We start from the raw sequence: 21,639 nt of genomic DNA, 5'->3' as shown, positions 1-21,639 counted from the left end.
AAACAAGAACAAATGTACAACTGCTAGTGGTACCTAATGACAAGCTTGCAGAACTGAGTGACTTATCAAATACACTGAAATGAAATTCAATATTGTGAATGTGTGCAGCTTTTGCAGGTATGTTACCTGCAAAATCTGCACTACACCTGAAAATAAAATGTCTCGAAACCACCAAATACTTTGCAAAGCAAATATGGCCACAGGTGCATGCGAATTTTGAGTGCTACTGTTGCGTGCCGCAAGTACTACTCAGTACTCGCAGTACACGATACAGAAACGCTTGAATGCACAAAATCAAGAAGTGTCTTGTCATGGACAGAACACCAACTTTATTCTGCAGCTGTCAAAGGCACACCTCTGGACGGATGATGCCAGAATGGCAACCAAGTAACAGTTCTATAAAAATCTCATTGTAAAGATGCAGGATATAGAAGCACACGCAAACTAACAAATGAAAATTCAAGCGCAGGTGTAAAAGAAAATGGCTGTATAGTGCCGTAAAAACATGCTGCCAGTCTATTTCATCTGCAATGCAACAGTGTCTTCAAACAGTGTGAGATCTGCTTCTAATGCAATGGCTTCAAATCGAGGTCCAAAATGCACAAGTGTTGATTTCATGTTGCCAAAAGACAAAATTATGCAGGCCAACAAAAAGTGCATAACTCTCAGGAACAGGTTTCACCACTTGGTAAAAAGGCAGAGGACGGCTAATTGAGCTTCGTAATTAGAAGTAAGATCTCATGAAGCTCCCATCATAACCAACAGTGCACACAGTTCATGCATCAGAGTACCCAGTCCTCAAGTTTTTTAGACAGTTTAAAGTGGGATGCTATACAATGCCTGACTATACAATCCACTAAAAAGCAAAAACACGTAAGGTGCATTAGTACAACAAATTTGCAAGTCTAAACATTAAATAAGCAACACACTTATTGTACATTTTTCCTCTGAATGCTAACGATGGAAATGAAAGCAAACATTTCCCACTACAAGATATTAATGCAGGACGCAAAAGCACATTTCCTTCTTAAAATGAAAGCACCTTGAAGAGCGTGGTGAAATTCCTAAGAGCTGTGCACTGCCTGTCATCCCAATTTACATCGGAATTCTGCATGGCACACAATTGGTAGCAGCTGATGACGCAAGATGTAGCATGCTATTACAAGAAAAGTAACATTGAACACATCTGTAAATGTTATGAAGCACAAAGTACAAATTACACAAATGAGCAACATTTCCTAAAGCAAGGCTTCTGGTTTTATAAACTTGACTGTTCAAGGCTTCTGCACACAAATCAGCAGTATATGAATATCCAAAACTACAATATGTGTCAAAATTCACAGACATCTGGATAAAGTAAACTTATTACTCACAAAAATATGAACATGCTAAAGCATATCACTCTTGGTTATTACTAGCACCTCTATCATGAAACATCTGAATACCTGAGCACTCATCAAATGACACAAAAGTGTTGCTGTTGCACATGTTATCACTACAGAGTTAAAATGCATTTATCTATGAATATAAAAATAGAGTGACATGTCACTAGGACCTGGAATGCATTTGATCTTTGCTCACAGGCAATAACCTCTTGTAAAGCCGCACAACTACAGATTAAAATCGTGAGGGACTTCGCAATGTCTTCACTGCCGCATCTAAATCCTTCTTGCTAGAAAAGCAAAACCATTCGCATCACTAAGACAAGGCTACCCACAGGAACTGTATGATAATAAGTATATCATTTTTCTGCCAATTTCTTCTCTTCAACACAATTCTGTGACACACCCTCATACCGTTCTCAACATAGCTCTTGCACAGTTCTCTCCACTACAAGCAACAGTACCACCCTGAAGAGCTGTCTCACCCACTGGTCAAGTTGCTTCACGAAATAACTCTTAGTAGGTTTCAGTTAAAACCAATTGGTTTGAGCTGGGACCAATTGGGATTTGCTCTATAAACCAGCTTGACCTGTTCAAATTTGCACTTGAGCAGAGGTCAAAGCTGCACGGGAAGTACTTGTTAGCTCAACAGCACACCATTCATACAAGCAACCAAGCAAATTCGACTTGTTACTCACACATTCATATATAAAGCAAGCATGTATATTATTCAGTACCATACTTCACCTAAGCACCCTTAGAAGCATCATTTCACTTCTGCAAATTAAGCTTGAGTCAACAAGTAACGTAAGCCAGCTACTGGTTTGTCTCCTTCCTACAACCACAAAGAGATGCTGCCTAAGCCTTTGCCTATAGCAGAAAAACCTTCAGGTCAAGCCTCTGAGAAATAGTACAAAACTATTTTAAATGATCTCCCTGATTTTATTTCTCTGTTAAATGTCCTATAATGAATTTGCAATTTGCAACATTGAAACATATATAAAAAGGATAACTCACCAAAATTTGATGTGGTGCTACAAGTGCTTTCATGCATTTTCACAAAAGGTGTGCAATGATGGCTGTGTGAGTGGTCCACACCAACACAGCAATTTCTCTCTTCCCTCAAGGGTGAGAATATATATCCTTGCTGTGGCTATCCAAACCGATACTTTAGTTTACCTTTAACACTTCTGGTACAATAAAACCATAGAATCCATGTTTACTTGGGTCAGATCGTACACCTTGTATAACGCTACACTTAGCATGCCCCAGTCGGAAATCCACATCTTATCAACTGTGTTCAGTAAGTTTGGCTCCAGCGTGAGTGAAAGGTCAGATTACTGCAGCGTAATGTACCATGACAAAGGAATGCAAATTCAAAACTTACTGCTTCATGTCAAATCTCAAATCTATTTGAGCTCCTCTTATGACTTTTGAATGTTTTATTCCCAAAAGTTCTATATCTTGAGTAAAAATGAAAAATAAAAGCAGGGAGATCATTTATTACCTTACTTAACAAAGCTGCAGATTCTTTTTTTTACTCGTTAACCTGCCATTTCATGCTGGCATATATAAAACCATTGCTTATTTCGCCTAGTCTGCCTTTTTAAAAACAAAACAAACAACAGATCAAAAAGAGCACAGAGAAGAAATCTGATGTGCTTCCACTGGTAAATACTACAATATAGACGGTGGTTCATCACACTGTACTATCATACTATCTCACTGGAATATTATACAGACAAAGGTGCAACAGTCAAACATTATCGTGCTCTGCATGGAACCGGACGCAACTGATGTGATGTACTATGAGTGATATGTGTGTTTATGTATTGCAGGTGGCATCACCGGTTATACACAGTGGCAAGAAACCTGTGTTCACTCCGCACACAACACAAGGTTACCGACACCCTTTATGTGAGGAGTGCACACACACACCTGTGTGTAATCAAAAGGCAAAATCAACAAACAGCTTAAAAATGGAATGCATAACACTTGAAATAGCATTTGATGTAAAACAATGCAGCTCAGGCAGCTATCTTTGAGATTCTTCATTTGGCCAACAAAGGAAATGCCTGAATGCGGTATTTAAAACCCCCTTCCACACTTGTCACAGCCAATACAACCTTTCAAAGGCAAGATATCAAGTAAAAGGACGGAATGAGAGTGGTTGTGGAAGGCACTCTGGTGTATACACAATTTGGGTGCTGACGCAAGTAGCATTAAAAAAAGGGAAGAAGGGGGGGGGGTCACATAGGTACAAAATGAGACTCGTTCATAGTTATGGCATCTGGAAAAGTGCACAACCACAACTAAATAGTAAAATATCTAAATGCTTCTTTTCTTTTAGCCCGAACTGCAGGAGAATTGCAGTATTAAGCATGTACCTGATAGGGATCAACCTGTTGCCTAAAAAAATGTTCTTAAAACCTACTACTCCCCAAATGATGTCCTCACTTATAATAAACTTCATTGGCACATGCCAATTAAAAGACACCCTTGACTGCAACCATGATATTTCCACAAGTTGTCACCTGCCAGCACTCTTGCAAAAAAAAATATGTCAGTATACCCATGAAATGGGCACCCACTGAGGTTCGGTCGATAAAGAATCAATCACATCCTTGAGCTGTTCAAAGGTCTTTTCAAAGTTGTTGTTCACAAGGATTGTGTCAAAATAGCGCTCGTAAGCCCTCTGAAGCTGGGCACTTTCCTCAATGGTCCTCTTGAGATCTTCATCCTGTGCAAAAATTAAGGCAGACTTAACTCTGGCTGCAATGGTATTTGTGGCTTACAATCTCAGCTCAGTGATTACCAAAACCACTTTTTGTTTTGCTCTTGGCAGTAACATTAGAAGCAGCACAACACTAAACTAAAATATAGGGATTATTGGCAATGCTTAGCCTACCAAACTGGAGTATTAACAGGCCATACAAATCCATAATTAAAATAATTTCGTTTATTCTACATCCAACACTCAAAGTGAATATATCTCCAAATGTTTGTAACAGCCTTAAGTAAGTAAAATGCACCAAGAGCTCTTCATGTTACATTTCAATAGCTGCTGCTACTGTAAGAAAAGAAAAGTCGCCAGAGAGAACTAATTTGCTCAGACATCAATATTTTCAAGCAATGCGATGTGTACGTCCAGCGATGTGAATGGTTTGGCACCACATGAGTTGAGACACAATGGAATCGGAACATAAAATCGCACTTAAATACACTGCAATAAATGAAAGACATCATAACTAAGAGAAAATGTTTCTAACATAAGACATCAGCTAGGATATCTAGGCATGCCTACTGCTACGATACATACTCGGCCCTTTTGTTGTTGAAAATAGAAATGCATGCATCAAAAAACGTGAGAATTACAACATAAATGACTGCAACAAAAAAATAGCAACCTACTACTACTTTCTACATCTACAGTGAATACATACTTTTCCTTTTCTCTGGAAATAAAGAAAAAATTAACATGCCCCAATAAACAGTCAACTTTCAAAACAAAAGCAAAAGGCATAAAATAAATAAACAGAAGTTGCACACAAATACAGCTTGCAAACTCAGGCAGGTTAATTTTATTGTCCTAGAAACTACAAGCAAAACCTTTCTTCACAAGCTCAGGTATTCAATTTTTACATCAACAAAATTTCTAAGTTTGATCATTCCACTTGACTGGATGTACCCAGTTATGAATTTAAGTGCACCAGGAGCTGCAGGACATATACAACCCACAAGTGGGACCAAATAAAAATTAAACTTTTTTTTTGCAATATATGTAGGTTGACACAAGAAAACAAAATCACGAAGGCACCTAATTACCATCAAGTCATGATACGGAGGCAATATGTCCTCTCCTTTTAACTGCTTCTCTTATACTTCTCAACTTCTCATATTTTCTTATACACTTTGTCATGTATTTCCTTGCTCATTAAAGGTTCCTTGCTAAGCTTTGCTAATCAAACTGCTGAGCAGCCTTGCTGTGCTTTCCGCTAAGTAATTTTTAGTCATTTTGACTTTTGCTGAATATTTTTACTCATTTTCCATTTTACAGTCATTCCTAGTTATTATCGGTAACTTCAAAATCTACAAAGTTATTCTTTCTTTTGGGGGAAAGGAGGAAGGTGCTCCCATAGCAGCCACCTTCCGACGCCTCCCTCCTCTCCCTTGCACATACGAGAGGGGGACTTCCCTTGCTCCACTTTTCCACCTGTCAAGGCAGGTGGCTCTTTCGTGTGTACTAACTGTGGCAGGCAGCAGCAAACTGTGACTGCTGCTGCATTTTTTTCCCTGATAAAGCTTCAAATTCTACCGTTATAATGAACATGTTGCTCGGTGTGAGAAAAATACTTGATTTCTCTCTCTTCCAAACTACACAGCCTAAACGGAAGTGCCATTTGAAGCCCCCAAAATTTCCTTCTCTTAATATTGTGAATAAAACACATCTTAATCTTATTCAAAATATGAATAGTAGTAGCACTTTGTCAAGTGCTATGCTTGAAGCTATCAGCTCAACTGGCCTTCCTGCAGACAACCGAAAGCAATCAATCCCAATCAGCAACGCAGCAAATGCAGATCACTGAACTGGCTTCACTACAATAGCCATGGAAAACTACCTCATACACCTTCCTGCTAATCATTGTGGTTCGACTTGTAGAGACCTTTAGCAGAAAATCTTAATTCAAGACCAGCACTAGTTCTCCTCTGCGTATGCATCAAGGACACGAAAATGTTCCCACAGGCAACTACTGCTGCACTAATTTGAATGAAATAAGGTGAATTTAATGAGATACACAGCTTGCAATCCCTATACCTGTACTTAGTCACTAAAGAAAGCACAATTTGAATTCAAGTCCTCGATTTGTACCAAAATGTTGCCGAAAGAAAAAAACTTAATATTTGAGGAAATTTCACTCTCACAGCTCTATACTCTACAGCTTCGCAACTACAAAAGACCTCAATACGCTGTAAACTACACAGCTAAAGCAAATAAGAATAAGCCAAAAAAGGCAGGTTAAATTTTATTCTATGCTGTGCAGTAACCTATAAACAAAAATTTGCAAATAACACTTGACATAGCAGTTTACCACAATGGAATTAACAGGTACCAACTTTGTTTCTCTAACATTGTAACAGATGCCAAAATTTACAGCATTTTGACAATATTTTCATTACAAAGTCACATGTGGCAAGAACATATTTAAAAAGTTAATATTTGCGTTGGTTCTTTTGGCAATATCTTTATAAACAAAGAAAGTGGCAAATTTCATTTCAATTCATAGCTTGATTTAAAATTCTTCTTTAAAACTTCTTCTCTAGAGCATAATCGTGACCACCTGCTGGAATAATTGACATGCTCCATGCATCTCAATAAGAAAACCAAAGTTTGCTTCAAAGGGCAGTGAAAGCTGCCCTTTTAAGCAAAGCATCTGCTGGTAAAGGGTTATTTAAGCTATGTTACTCTCATACCAGTAAGACAATCAAATTTCACTTGGACAGGACAAAATATGTAGCAAACGACATTTTCAAATGATTACATCTAACCTGTTGACTTCCAAGGAAGACAATAGAGAGACAACAAAACTGCTCATAGTTTTAACTACTATCTGAGTCCTTAATAAAAAAGGGACAGCAGTGGTAAGCTTTTTTGCCAACACTCATAATTTGGGGCTGACTTCAGTGAATTCAGCACATACTGCGATATACGAATGAACCTACCTGTACTGCACAGAAAAGAATGCCTTCGATCTCAAAGTAAAAAAATTATAAGCACTAAATACCACTTGTTTCAGGAAGATGACCCATGACTTTCATTGACTGGATGTTTTTGAGATTGCGCAAGGGCACAAAGCTTATAAGGCAAATTACTAATCTCTCATTGCAGCCAGGTGACTCACTGTAATGGTTAAAAATTTATTTATTGGAAATCGGTTAACCAGCTTATTAATTAACACGATTACTGTTTCCTGGCCCCTACCAAAACTGGTATCACTATGCCACGAAAGCTGTGTTCAAGCCTATTTTAAAAAAATTACTGGCAGGCTTCACTGAAATACTTGGTACATAATAAGAGATTTACACCCTGCTTTCTATAACACACTTCACTTATTAATTGCATCAAAGACAGTTAAAACAAAACCCAATGCCAATCCCCAATTTCCCATGCTTGGATTTTGTTTTTTGTTTTTTATATACCTTTCAAAGTTTACTCTACCTCTCCATTATAGCACCTCTTACAACCTAAGTATTGTTCCAAAATAGAAAACTTCATTCATGACCAGTATTCAAGCCTGTGGCAATGTTAAATGATAAACCGACATACATAAAAGTTAAATAAAAATATATATAAAGCAGTACATTACCTCCTGAAGAGATGCCAAGCTTTCGAGAGTCCTTGCACGTCGTGAGCCATGTCGACTCATGGCTCTATCGAACTGAATTAATGAAAAAAAAAAAAAAAAGTGATAATCCAATGTTGTCAAGTTTGTCAAATCACACTTTAAGCAAGGAATGGCAACAGCCAAAAGTTATACAGCAAAGAAGCAAAGAAAGGCGAGGTATAAAAGAGTGGCATTTTTATGATTAAACTGTATTACTCTTGAGCTGCCCTGCTTGCTTCCATTGAGCTGATACATAGCTGGTGATCAAAAGAGCACAAGTCTGGTGCTCGCCCTTGAAAGCAGCAGCATCGTAGCTTACAGTAAGTGAAATTCATCTATATGAGCACATCCCTTGCATATATGAGCACGTAGTACATTTACTAACTTTAAGTATTTATGAACTCGAATAACTGCCTAACCAAATCCAGATATCAAGTGTACACTGCGAGCACTGAACGTGGCCCATTCAGCAGGCCAGGCAAACCTCGCCTGCATGCAATTCACTCTCAGGTTCTAAATAGTTTCCTACATTATCTTACCGTGAGGTTTCGGCTGCTTCCATATCCATGATGACGGCCATATTCATGCATCTGTCGAAAATGATCCAGCTGAGGCGCAGCAATGAAGACCACGTAAGGCATGAACTCCGGTGTATTCAGGATTTTCAGGTACTGCGAAAAGACATTGGCAACTATGAATTTGTAGCAGTTTGTAATGTTGTTTAGCTACTCTTTTAAAGTGACGCACGATGGGTTGTACAGTCGAACCCCTCAATAACAAAAGCTTTCAAGAACGAAATTCTCAAGGCAACGAAAAATTCTTGCGGCCCCAGCGAACTTCCATAATTCAATGCATTTTCCCCCTCTCAACAATGAAAGAGTTTTTAAAAAGCAGTACCATATCAACCAAAGTTTGAGGTAGTGATCTGCAACATTTTTTCGGCACGTCAGCCAGCTGGGAACAAAGATGCGGCAAAATTGCAGCAGCACACTCATCCGACAAGTCAGGCCCGTTCATTTCGGTCAGCAAGCACCGGCGTGGTCATTGCTGTTTACTTTCTGTCCTTTCTGTCTGTTGGTCTGTCTGTTGGCAACTACGCACGCACGTGACATTTTTCGATGGCACCGCCGCCAGAGCAACAAATCCTTCTTTTTCTTTTTGCTGCCATGCCGACCACGTTATCTCGCCGTCCGCCTCCTGCACGCCGATTTCGCCCGTGACTTGCGTGTGTCCAGTATTGTTTCTTTTCTTTTTTCTTTTTTGGCCTGTCGGAAACATGCCGCCTCCTGTCAAAAAGCAGAAGTTTTCGGCCCTGCACGAAAAATCTGCAATCATCGCTGAAGCTGCAAAGGGCAGAAAGAAGTTGGACATTGCGGAGCAATTCAGTATCCCGTGCAGCTCACTTTTTACGATTCTGAAAGCCAAGAACAGCATCATGGCGGCACTTCAGAACGGCGCGCACACGTAGAACAAGCTGGTGGCAATGCCGGTCTACAACGACAAGAGAGCGAACGAGATGCCTTTGTCTGGAAGCCCTCTGCAGCAGAAGGCGATTGACTTCGCGTGCAGACACGACAACTTTAGGGTGAGCACCGGATGGCTAAACCGAATTAAAGCGCGGCACTGCATCGTCGCCAAGGTGTCGTCGGGGGAGTCTGCGAGCGTCGACACTGAAGCAGCATCGTCCTGGATGCCGGAAAGTTATGAAACCATAATGGACGAATACGATCCCTCAGAAATTTATAATACGAATGTATGAATGAAACTGGCTTTTTTTATGGAATGTTGTCATCGAAAACACTCGACCTGAAGGGACAAAAATGCCATGGAGGCAAGCTGAGCAAAAAGCGGGTGACAATACTTTTTTGCTCAAACATGGACGAATTCAACAAGCGTCCCGTTCTCGTGATCGGCCGGAGCAAGATGCCGCGGTGCTTTAATGGTAACCGAAGGCTTCCGGTCGAGTACACTGCTAACCAGAAAGTTTGGATGATGCGTGCAATATTATCGAGCTGGCTGGGAGCCTTTGACGCAGATATGCAAAAGCAGAGCAGATCCGTCTGCCTTTTTTTGGATAACTGCAGTGCCCACCACATCAAAGACGTTTTTTTTTTCCTCCGAACTGCAAGCCCATTATCCAACTTCTTGACCAAGAGGTTACTAAGAGTGTCAAACCTGCGTACCCTGTGAGACTCATTTGGCGGATGTTGTTAAACATCGAAATGAAGCGACCAACGGAAATTAATCTTAGTGCTTGCCGCAGTGTGGACTGCTACTTTGGCCACCCTTGTCTAGAATTGCTTCAGACACGCTGGTTTCGCAGCTGGTCAGCATGCCTTGGCAGAACTGGAAGCGAGTGTTCCTGCAAGCGGTGACGATCTACAGCCACTAATTGAAGCATGGGATGCGTTTCGCAGTGTCGATGCAATAGTGCCAGACACTGTTCAACTGAGTGACGTTTTGTGTGTGGATGCCGACTTGACAGTGCACGAAGAATTCAGTGACAGCGCTTATCGACAGTGTGCGCAAACGAAATGAGGAGAGCGGCGACGAGGATGGTGAAAACAAAGCACAAGGAAAGCAAGTAAGCTCGTGTGATGTGCTTGATGCTTTTGATGTTATCCGCACTTTCCTCGGCAACCACGACGACGAAGAAGCTATGCATAGCTTATCTAAGTCGTGAAGCTCGTGCATGGCAGTGTGAAGCTGAGCAAAATAAGCGACTTTTTTCATTAAATTTTCGTTCTGGAAAGTAATATGTGTGCTTACTTGTCCATTTTTGCGACAGCGAAATTCTCGCGAGAACGAAAAAGTTTTCCTTCCCCGGCGGTTTCGTTATGCCGGGGTTCGACTGTAGTACATACAAGGCATACGATAATGACTAGCACTCTGTTTCTACTACAGGCAACACTTCTCATTAAGACGATGATTGCAGTGTTAATGTTTCCAACATATTCCAGCTGGACAGTTCCTGCTTGCATTGCAGTTTTTACCAGCTCCTGAATGCGTACTGCAGGTGCCCTTGGACTGCTTCTTTTGGTTGATGGGTAACCATAAAATGATGCATTTGCGCATGTTTGTTGATTGCACCATTTATGATCGTTTACCAATACATTTTTATGTTGGGCATTTGCACCTTGTCTTTGAGGGGCACTGTACTGTAGAATTTCAGACAATTTTAACCATCTATAATTCACCAGTGAGAGCCAAAATATGCAGTGCATGATATATTTGCAATTCATCCAAGAAGGAATGTATACTAACCGCTGTGACCAGAAACATTTTCAAGTACCAAACTATAGTAGCAATCACTTGTGACCAGGTCAAGCAAATATAGAGATTGAAATGCCCTGACCTTCAAATTACCAAAAGCATCAGTTTTCCCCTTACCCTGTACACGCTGGGTGGGCACTACCATGCACAGCAAAAAGTTTCGCCCAGTAACACTGAATGATGATGTGTTGCAAACGCCTAACAAGAGTGAAATAATAACACAATGTGCAGGATTCAGAACTGAAATAAAACACTGCAAATTTTTTGCTGTTGAAAAATGTTAAGCATAATACCTTTACATTATTTCTTTAACCCTTAAGGGCTTATGACGAGCTCAGCTTGTCACAAGTGATCGGAACTTTATTTGCTTATAATGAGCCGAGGTCGTCATAGCTTTTCCGCAATGTTTCAAGAGGCTTTTGGCAAGCCCAGCTCTTGAAACGATACTTTACCACATGAAACATAGATGGCAGCACGGGTCCCATCGTTAGCGTTTTTCTTGAATGTGATTTTGAACACTAGATGGTGGAATTGCTGCATCCCGTTTCCCGCGTTTTCTAAACCATGGCATCATGCGTGCGTGAATCTGGTAGCGGATGATAGCGCAAGTGATGACAATGCCGTTTTTTGTTCTTCAAGTGAAGAGGAGAGTGATGACATTTTTACATTTTTACAGCGAGTCAGAAGCGGAAGACAGCGGCGATGACTGCAATGGGAAATACATCCGCAAGGAAACAAGGGTCTGGTGCAGGTGGTGCGAGAAGGCCCTCTGCGCAGTGCCATGCTTCGAACGCTACCACACGGATAGTGGTCTCATCTAGTTTGAATGCATCTAGAAGCAATGGTGCATCTTTTGCATGGCAATTCTCAGCCACTTCATACTATCTGTACTTTCAAGAATTTATTTTTTATTTCTCAATGCTCCTCAAGGGTGTAAGGTATGGAGTATTGCACAAGGGGGCAGGTAATGACTAATAAAATATACAGAAATTGTTTCTGTGATTTTTTTGTGTTTTAAACACATTACTGAAATATTTTACGTTAAAAAAAAATTTGGCAATTTGGGGACATAATTTTTTTATTTATTCAGCCCTTAAGGGGTTAAGCAACACCATTTAGCACATTGTGAGCTGAGAGCTTTTTCTTGGAATGTGTAACTGCTAGCAGTTATTTCTTCAGATCAGAAAAATTTCGTACCCTTTATATCTTGAACTAGATGCATGTTTATGCAAACTAACAAATACAGTATCTTCCATAATTTTCATCTAAAAGGTTGTCACTTGTGCAATATTTTTTTTCTGAAATTCTAGAGGCATGAGCATCTTCAAAATATACCGCATATATTCCCCAATCAACTGAGTACTCACTGAGAAATTCTGGTGTTAAATTCTCTGGATTCTCAAGACAGCAACTGCTTGTGCTTTCTAATGCTTTCTTGGGGCTTACATGAAAAAATAAAAGTACTGAGGAGAAATGGTGAGCAACATATTCAGCATCGGCTTCTGTAAATTCAATGCATGCTGAGTTCAAATTATACAATTTCACGCTAGTAGTCGTACCAACAACATGAATGTACAGCGCAGTTTGTGGCATTAACAGTGGCATTTATTTATTTCTTAGCCAGCATCTCTTCGGGGCATACACTTAGCCCTCTGAAGTACTATTTCAACTTGTCTGAAAACAACCTCGAGATTTTCCTATTTTCACCTTGTGTGTGAAAATTGTGGACTCGGACTCAGGTACTTGCTTGCTGCGTTAGTGCTGTGAAACAGCGTAATGAGTTGAATATGGTGTGCTCCTGAGGTAGGCCTTCAGTTTCTCGTACTCTGTTTTTTTTTTTCACCCCACATAGCTATCATGCTGTGAAACCAGCCTAACTAAAGCCATGAAATATTTTTCTGCTCCTTCATGCATTCTGAGCAATGTGAATCAAAAAACTGCATCATTACAACCGATCGCATGTAAAACTTTGAACCTTTCGCTTTTGTTATACAGAGAGAACTGTCATAGAATAAAGCAATGGACTTACCAAACTTTGCTTTTACTTCATTCTATCCTGTAATTCACTATAAACATGTTCGTTAATTATAACAAGGTTCGGCAGTTCATACAGCGCATTGCGCCATTAACGCACCCCCTAGAATTTCTCCTAGCTAAACGACTGAATTCTCGGAGCTCAAATTTTGCAAAGAAATAGCATTTGGTCCGCAGTATTTTATTATTTCAAATTTGTTTGGGGTGGAGCAGCCTGACTCGATCAGAAGTTAGATGTTCGTATCGTCTGCGGAGACGGCGAAGAAAAACTGCTGTTCAAGCGATGAGGCTGGTGATGCCATTTGCTTTGCTTGTAGCAAAACGCCACACAGATTCAGTGATGGAAGGTAGGTGGGCAGAGTTGCTTTGCAGAAGGTTTGAAGAGCTTTATCAATAATAATCATCAAAACTTGGTTTGGCCAAAACTGCACTAAATTTGAAGAGTTTAGTTTGTCTACTGCAATAAATATTTCTTTGAGCTTGGAAAGAATGAGATGGTGCTCCTGGTGCCCCCCCTTGGACGGTAGCTTGCTTTGCCACAGACAATGTGACTATTTGACTTCTGATCAAACTAGGCAAGTACTCCAAACGAATCTGGTATGAAAAGAATACTGGCGACCAAACGCCATTTCTGTTCAAAATTTGATCTCCAAGGATTCAATGGCTTACTAGCTGGGAAAATGAGAGAAGCACTCCACAGGATTCGTATAACCACCCTCACCCCCCCCCCCCCCCCCCACACACACACATACACACACGTGCGCACACGGAGGTGGCAAGCAAGCATATGGAAGAGATGGATATATCAATAATATCTCGACAACATCATACACTGCAAAGTCCTTGGCACACAAGCTCCCACAAAGCGGTGACCATCGTGACTGCTATGATGCCACTGCTTTGTGGTTTGTACCACCTCTTCCTATGCCCGTTCACCGTTATTTCCTTTCATTTTCCTAAAGCATTCAATTCTTCCACAGCCTTATCTTTGTCAAACGTCCAAGCTGACTTTTCTTTACATTCACGCAAATATGGTGCTGCTACATTTTGCTCCAGCCACATTCCTTTTAGTGCCACAGCTTTATTGAGCACCAGCTGACGCAACGCCTTTGCAAGTAAATCACCATTTGAAAAGCGCTGCTCACTCAATATTATTCAGCTATTCAGTTCTACTGTTGTGATAAACCAGTTTTAACACAGTGTGATGCATGATCTGGAATTGTGACATGCTGCCTACATGCAAGAAGTGTGGGCTGTGTCGTCCCGCATGAAGATTTTTGACTAGATTCATCTTTCCCCTCTGAATGAACCTCAACTTGCTTTTTTTCCTTTGCACTGAAAGATCCGACTCTGATCTATGCATACTTATCACAAAATAGACACCTTGTGCGGCCATGTGTGATGTTACGGTGTCAAGAATGCGTGGCTGTAAAGAGAATTGTCCTTGCCAGCACTACAGAGTTCATTCTGCAGCAACCAACAGTCGCAACCAACAGTCCAAAAAGTGATAATCAATTCCCAAACTGACTTGAACTGCAACTATTTTATGCCTAAATCTAGTTCAGACTGGAGGCACTCAGTTCAGTTAAATGCGCTTCAAAGCCTTTGCTGTAAGTCCTGTGCAAGCACAGTACAAAGTAAATGGCAAATATTCCACTGCTGACAATTGAAAGCACACCACGAGCCTATTTTGCACAAATACTGTGACCTCAGCAGCGGTAAAACATCCTTGTGCGTCATAAAGTTTGACTAGTCGTAGGAATTGTGCCTCTTGAGTGACACGAACACACAGCAGCTGCTACTGTTTTGCTCATTAGGAGCCTTATCATATTACTGCAAGAGCGAAATGGGGAAAGGGAGGTCATGCTGCCTGCCCTCGCCAGGGGAAGCTCTTCCAAGAACTCCTGTCAATCACCTTCCCTTCCATTCTTCTTGTTTCAGCCACTGGCAGAGTTAGTAGTGTTTTCTCCTGGTGCTCTGGCCTTTGCCAGGGTACCATGAACAAAGCTGGTGTATTGTGCACGTCTTGCATGTTTGCTTGAGTTGCAGCCAGAATGGAGTCCTGTCGTCTGACCACTGGCGCATGAACCGTGTCACCAAGATGTGCTCCGTATATCCCCCCATCCTTCTTCGCTTTTGTCGTTGTGCCGCACACTTCGTGGCCTACGAGAAGATTTACCTCCGCTTCGAACATGTAGGTTTGCCGTGTGCATGTGGCTCTGCAGGCCCACATTCAGGTGCTACGGCAAGGCTGAGGATTGCATTGATGTTCAGGGCATCAAAATAGTATTTTGTAACGCAGCTTACTGCGAAATACTCACTTGTGCTTTCAATTAACTACCGTAAAAATCCACGTATAATATGGAGTTTTTTTCCCCGATTTTATCATGTCAGATTTCCGCCTTTTATTATATGCAGATCCGAAAAAATTGCAGCCTAAATTTGCAGTTCAGGCCTCGTTATTAATTGGCGCTATCAACATCAGGCTTCTGGTGAGAGGAGGCACTATCTAGCGATGGCGTTGGCTGGCAGCTTCAATGAGTTCGGTTTCACCACGCTGACCCCGCGATCCTCCCGACTACGGTGCCCGAGATGTGCACACAGCCAGAAGCATGCTAAGCACACCTCGCACGGGTCTCTCATGAGCCTCTCCAGCCATTGCTGCCATGCTGCCATGCACTACAGCCGAATTGCGGATGCCTGACCAACATTCCCAAGGAGCACGTCGATCACGCTTTCGAGAAATGCGGGATATTGAGCACGTTTAGAGGCACTGAAAAAGATTTTATAAGAAAGCTCTCTCTAGCAAAGGACTCTCGGCAGACGATACATGTACCGGATGACGACGATCGTGAAAGCTCTGAATCTGAGGATACTTCTCGGGCGCGCACGCCGCGCAAACAAGCACAGCGCACGATGACCAGCTTCTCGTGCACTACCATCCCGCATCCGAGCTGGAAGCGGCCTACTGGTTTTAGAACAGCTGAAGGACCGATTAGCGGAGCGAACGTGAGGTGGTCTTCTCATCACTGTGTGAAATTCTCCAATCACGCGTGTCAGCGCGAGAAGGAGAGCAATACAGCAGCAACACATAAAGGTTTGCGGCACTATTGACGCCTAGTGCGGGACTGCATTGGACGCAAAAGCGTGGAGCGCATACAATTCGAGGGCGAATTGCAAAATGTAATGCAGTAAATACTTCTGCTGATCTTTCCTCACTCGCATTATACGCGGATAAAAACTTGTTTTTTTCCGTTTTTACTATTCTCAAATTACACCTCGTATTACATGCGGGTCTGTATTATACAGTACAACCTCGTTAATTCGAAGTCATCGGGACCGCGAGAAATCTTCGAATTAAGCGGGTTTTCGAATTAACCGAACACACCAAGAAATTAAGACTTAGGCAAAAAAATTCGTTGCAGGAACGTGTTACCTTTATTCGGCATATTTTGAATTACTACTGAAAGTAATCAGAGATGCTGGTTTGCCGCGTCCGGTAGTTTGCGGCTCCTAAGGTCATGCTCTCGAGTTGGTCAAATAGACGAAACATCTCTGAACTTCCACCGCGGCACTCAACAAAACTGCGGATAACGTTCAGCGATCTGATAACTTCACCAAGAGCAGGTGCTCGGGGAGGCTCGTCGGTGTCGTCGTCGCTATCGTCGCTGTCATCGCGCATGTTCGTACCAGCAGTGATCTCACTCTCCAAGTCAGAGTAGCCAGTCTGCTCTTCGCTCTCAATGTTGATATACTCGGCGAAGCCGACTGCGTTGGACTCATCCTCTGCGCAGAGCGCATTGATGCGGTCGCAATACTCTGCTCCTTCTTCGTCAAGAGTAGTAGTACATGGGTGGTCTGCACCGGCATCAACAGTGCTTTCACTGGAAAAACCAGTGTGTTTAAAACACCGCCTGATCAATGTGGGCTCCACTTTTTTCCAAGCGTACACCATGAGGCATATGGCTCCGAGGAGGTCGATGGAGTACTCCTTGCCATTGTCGTAGCAAAGGAGCATGCGCTTGAGCAGGTGGTACCGATAAATCTTCCTAGTGTGGTGAATGACGCCTTGGTCCATCGACTGTGAGATCGAAGTGGTGTTCGGAGGTAAAAATACCATCCTGATGGCCTGGAGATGTGGGATGTCGCCATGTGCCGGGCAGTTGTCGACGACAAATAGGACATTCCTGCCCGTGGCCGCGAACTTGCGGTCAAGTTGCCGCACGTACTCTTCAAATATTGCACCTGTCATCCAGGCTTTCTTATTGTGCCTGTAGACGAGTTCATCCTTTGGCGGCAGCCGCACATTTTTGAAGCAGCGAGGCTTCCCCGTCTTCCCGACGACCAGTAGCGGCAGCTTGTGTTTACCGCACATGTTTGCGCCGAACAGCACAGTAATCCTGTCCTTGGCCTGTTTCCTACCCTTGATGGCGGTGTTCTTCACTGCGAATGTTTTTGTTGGCAGCATCTTATAAAAAAGTGCAGCCTCGTCAAGGTTGTAAACGTCGTCTGCACCGTACTCGCTAAGCAGCGGCGCCAATGTGTGGTTTCTCCAATCCTCGACAACGCTCTCGTTAGTGCTGCCGCTCTCACCACAGACGGTGAGAAAGGTTAAATTATTGTGTTCTTTAAAACGGCAAAACCATCCATTGCTGCACTTAAATTCCTCGTGCCCAAGTTGTAGAGCTAGGTCGTTGGCCTTCTCCCGCAGTAGCGTTCCTTTGACGGGAAGGTGGGCAGCGTTTGCTTTCTGCAGCCAGCGAAGCAGAGCAGCTTCCACATCTTGATACGTGGGAGCCCGCACTCGTGACCGCTTCGAAGAATAGGTCTAGCCGTAAGCCTCTAGTATTTTTGACTTGTTGCTCAATATTGTGGACAACGTCGAGAGGGGCACGCCATGCCTTTTGGCCAACTCGGTCTTCGAACAAGCGCTCTTGCCTGCTTCCTGGATCAAGCAGAACTTCTGCTGCAGCGTTAAAGTCTTGTACTTTGGCATTTCTGCACTGCTACGGTCACAAAGCTAGCACTTCTGCACAGTCCCGCCCAAAAAGACGGCACAGTAGCCGACCCCTAACCACAGCGCACAACACAAAGAAATGGCGCAGGCGAGACCGGCGCGGCGGTGGTGGTGGCGTACTTGCAGCGTCGGAGGCACGGGGGAAGAGTGGGTGAAGCACACCAAGGGATGGAGTGGGGGCGAGGTCACGTGATAAAAACCGGTATGCCCGCCGTGTTGCAGTGAAGCACTTCTTCTCCTCTGCAGGCGCGTGTTTCGGCGGTGCGCGAGGCGCACTGTGGACCGATTTTTGTGCAGAGAGTGCTCCGGCTGGGGCGCTTCGCCTATAAATCATCACCATTACTATGTGGCTTTGCCTCGCGGCTCCGTAGGGCCGTCGTTTCGCCGGGTTTGCGGCGAAACATGGATCAGGCACTGCCGCATAGCAGTCCAAATTTTCTAATTAACCGGGCTGGCGCAGGCCGCCTGTTCGAATTATCCGGCCAAATTTACATTGGAAAATATGGGACCGCAGAAAACCTTCGAATTATCCGGGATTTCGAATTAACCGAGTTCGAATTATCGAGGTATTACTGTACATGGGTTTTTACAGTACCCTTTCTTTCCTTCCTTCAGAAAGGCATTGTAGGTGTATGAACGCTAGCCGTGCCTTCAGCTTGCTCTGGCCTAAACCGATGTTAGGTGTACGAGGCGCACCCAGAAATTTTGGTATGTACCCCACAATTTCTCACAGTGACCTTTGCTCCCTGCAGAGAAGAAGGGCCCATTAAAATATGCGCTGCAAAGCAGGTCAAAGGACTACTAGCCAAATCTTCAAACTAAAGGATCTTTCCAAATACCCATTTCTTCTTTGCTTTTAGGTTACATGCTCCGAAATTTTTCTGATGATTCAGGAATAGTCAAATTACTTCAGCTTAGCCAAGATAAGCATATTATACTGCAAAAGGTTCAAAAGCCTAAGAGATGTAGAACCTATAAATGATAGCACTACAATGAATGCAGCCTTAATGCCATGAAAGCCTCTTCCAAGAACAGCAAACGGGGCATACCTGGGGGCTGCAGTCCACCACGCACATCTTCCCAGAGCGGATGACTGCACGCAGGGTGTCCAGTTTGGTGCCGTAAAGATGACCACTATGCTCGCCCCACTCAAGGTATTTGTTGTCAGCTATGTCCGCCTCCATTACCTCACGTGATACAAAGTAGTACACTTTGCCATCTGTTTCCGTCTCTCGCATTGGTCGAGATGTATCTGCACCCCAAAATAACGAGACAAATTTCTCAATTAGGACTGGTACAAAAGTTACAATTTCATGAAAGCGAGTCACACTGTCACGAAAGTGAGTGGGCAACCCTGTTTACATAGACAGAATGTTGTATGTGAAATATTAAAATCATGTAATGCCTCCATTAATACCCGATATTGAAGGGTCACTACCAGCACGAGCATTTCAGTAATTGCTAGTGTTCATTTACAAAACAAAAATGCATGATTAAACTAAAATCCAGCTACTGTTGCTAGTATGTTTCGTTACGACTGAACACATTCTCCAAGGCCATAAATAGTCTTTACTAAGCTTTCATGAAGACAGGAATATAATGTCTGTATATCACTCTATTACCTTCTGTTTAATTTAATCAAAATTTTGGTTAGGGCTAGTTGGCTCAATGCAAGACACAGGGCTTATTCTGTCTTGCATGTGCCTTCTTGTAACCCTACCTAGTTGCGCTTGTTTCACTTTTAGAGTCAAATCTCATTAATTCAACCCCCCAAAATTCAGAAATTTGAATAACTCGAACTAGGAGCAAGGTCCCAGCCGAAGCCCATGAAAGTCTATGTCGTCAGACGCTCGTTAATTTCCCGGACGTGGATGGGCTCGCTCCAATTCAGTCCTATGGGGGAATTGTACCAAGGCACAACCTGCAACACAACCAGCGGTCACCGAAATAGACCTTCCCAAACTGAATTGTATGAAAGAGTGGTGCTTGCGCACTTTTCGCGTGCTATGGCAGGAACAATGACTATTGAAAGCTCCCTATTTCCAAAATATAGCCAAGTTCCAGAGTTCTGGCTACATTTTTCTTAACTCCACGCCATCCAGTGGCTGCGATCAGGCACACACATCGACCAGCCACGTCGTTTCGAACACTGCACGCGTGTCACTGTTCTTTTATTTTAATTATGGAATGATGTCATGGGTTGTTCTAATGCTTACGCATAGTATTTCCCTTATGTGCATCCGCATGATGCTTCTAGTAAGCTGGAACTGCACGGTGGACATGTGCAGTTTCACTGTACTGTGCGTGGACTGTGCAGTGCAAGATCCTCAAAACGAGACGGGCTTGTTTTATGAAGAAACACCACTGCTACTGCATTGCACTGTGAAAGGGGGCAGCAGAGGCCTTTAAGATTTTGAACTTCTCCCAATGTTCCCGACAGTGTATGCAAAGTAAAGAACTCGAGGGAACTGGGAAGCGACCATCATTCTGACTTGGGTTTCATCCCAAATCATCAGGCAGGTGTTCATTAGATAAAATTGCTGCAATACAAACAGTTTTTGGCAGTTTTTTTCAGGACGACTGAATAAATGGAACGTTTTGTTAATTTGAACATTTTTTCTGGTCCCTTGAAGACGGAATGTGGGGCAAAAAGAAATAATAGATTATTGGGAAATCATTTTATCTATTAGCATGATTCGTTTCCTATGTAGTCATGAAGTTTCATTGCCAAAATTCACCAAGAAGTAATCTAAAAAAATTGACTCATGAACCGCGGTGGATTTGCATATAAAGAAAAGGCACAAACAGTCGGCATTCTTTTTTGTTCCAATTTTCTGTAGAGAATCTCGGCTAGTGCAACGGATTGTTTAACATTTTTATCCATTTTGACACCATTTGTTTTATTGCACTCTTAGGACCGCACTCTTGACTAAGACATTAGTTTCTTTTTTAGTTTTTTTTTTGTTTTAGATTTGCTGTACAAAATTATCTTACTCTAGGCACAACTACATCTACACTGCATTGCAAAAATCCAAAACTGAAAGTTTGTGTTTTGCAAAAAAAAAGAAAAAAAAGAAAGAAAAAAAAGAGAAAAGAAATTAAGAATATCTTGACTTGTAGCATGCCTCTAAGTAAGCAATTAATTTTGAACCACCCTTCTTCCAGGTTTTAACTCTCCACGCTTTTCACAAGATTCGGGGGAAAGATAGAAAGTAGAGAACAATTTTCTTGGAGCAGAACCAGAAAATTTTTGTGAGAATAGTCGTAAAATAATTCCCAATATGTTCAAAAATATTTCATGCAAATACATCAAACAAATTCATTATCTTTTTTTCTGAGATCTGAATTCCTCTTTAAGGGGGGACATGGGTCTTGAGCAAAATTTTCTTAATATTTGTCCTGTCAGTATGAAATTTGCAGGGTTTATGTAAATTCTTGTGCTGGTTTCAAATATGTTGTTAGTTTTCTTCTACATAAATTTGCTGAGTAGTTACAGCAACTTTGCTGTTGCAGACTTGCGGGAAGCTTGTAAAAATATCTACTGAAGGGA

At 42.3% G+C, this 21,639-nt stretch overlaps 1 protein-coding gene across 1 annotated transcript in view; it reads right to left on the bottom strand.

Annotated features, from left to right (window-relative positions):
* Positions 1-302: 302 nt before the first annotated feature.
* vari (MAGUK p55 subfamily member vari) overlaps positions 303-21,639 on the bottom strand; it is a 77,473-nt gene continuing 56,136 nt past the window's right edge. The window contains exons 11-14 of the mRNA XM_084590644.1: positions 19,139-19,341; positions 8,305-8,436; positions 7,748-7,819; positions 303-4,122 (exon numbers count right to left, since the gene is read on the bottom strand). Coding sequence (XP_084446770.1) covers positions 3,946-4,122; positions 7,748-7,819; positions 8,305-8,436; positions 19,139-19,341 — 584 coding nt within the window. The 3' untranslated portion in view covers positions 303-3,945. The remainder of the gene's footprint in view (positions 4,123-7,747; positions 7,820-8,304; positions 8,437-19,138; positions 19,342-21,639) is intronic.

Source organism: Amblyomma maculatum, chromosome 1, assembly GCF_055883805.1.
Source record: "Amblyomma maculatum isolate TAMU_Amacu chromosome 1, ASM5588380v1, whole genome shotgun sequence".
In the NCBI taxonomy this organism is placed as follows: Eukaryota; Metazoa; Arthropoda; class Arachnida; order Ixodida; family Ixodidae; genus Amblyomma; species Amblyomma maculatum.
This window is presented reverse-complemented; position numbering and strand designations above follow the sequence as displayed.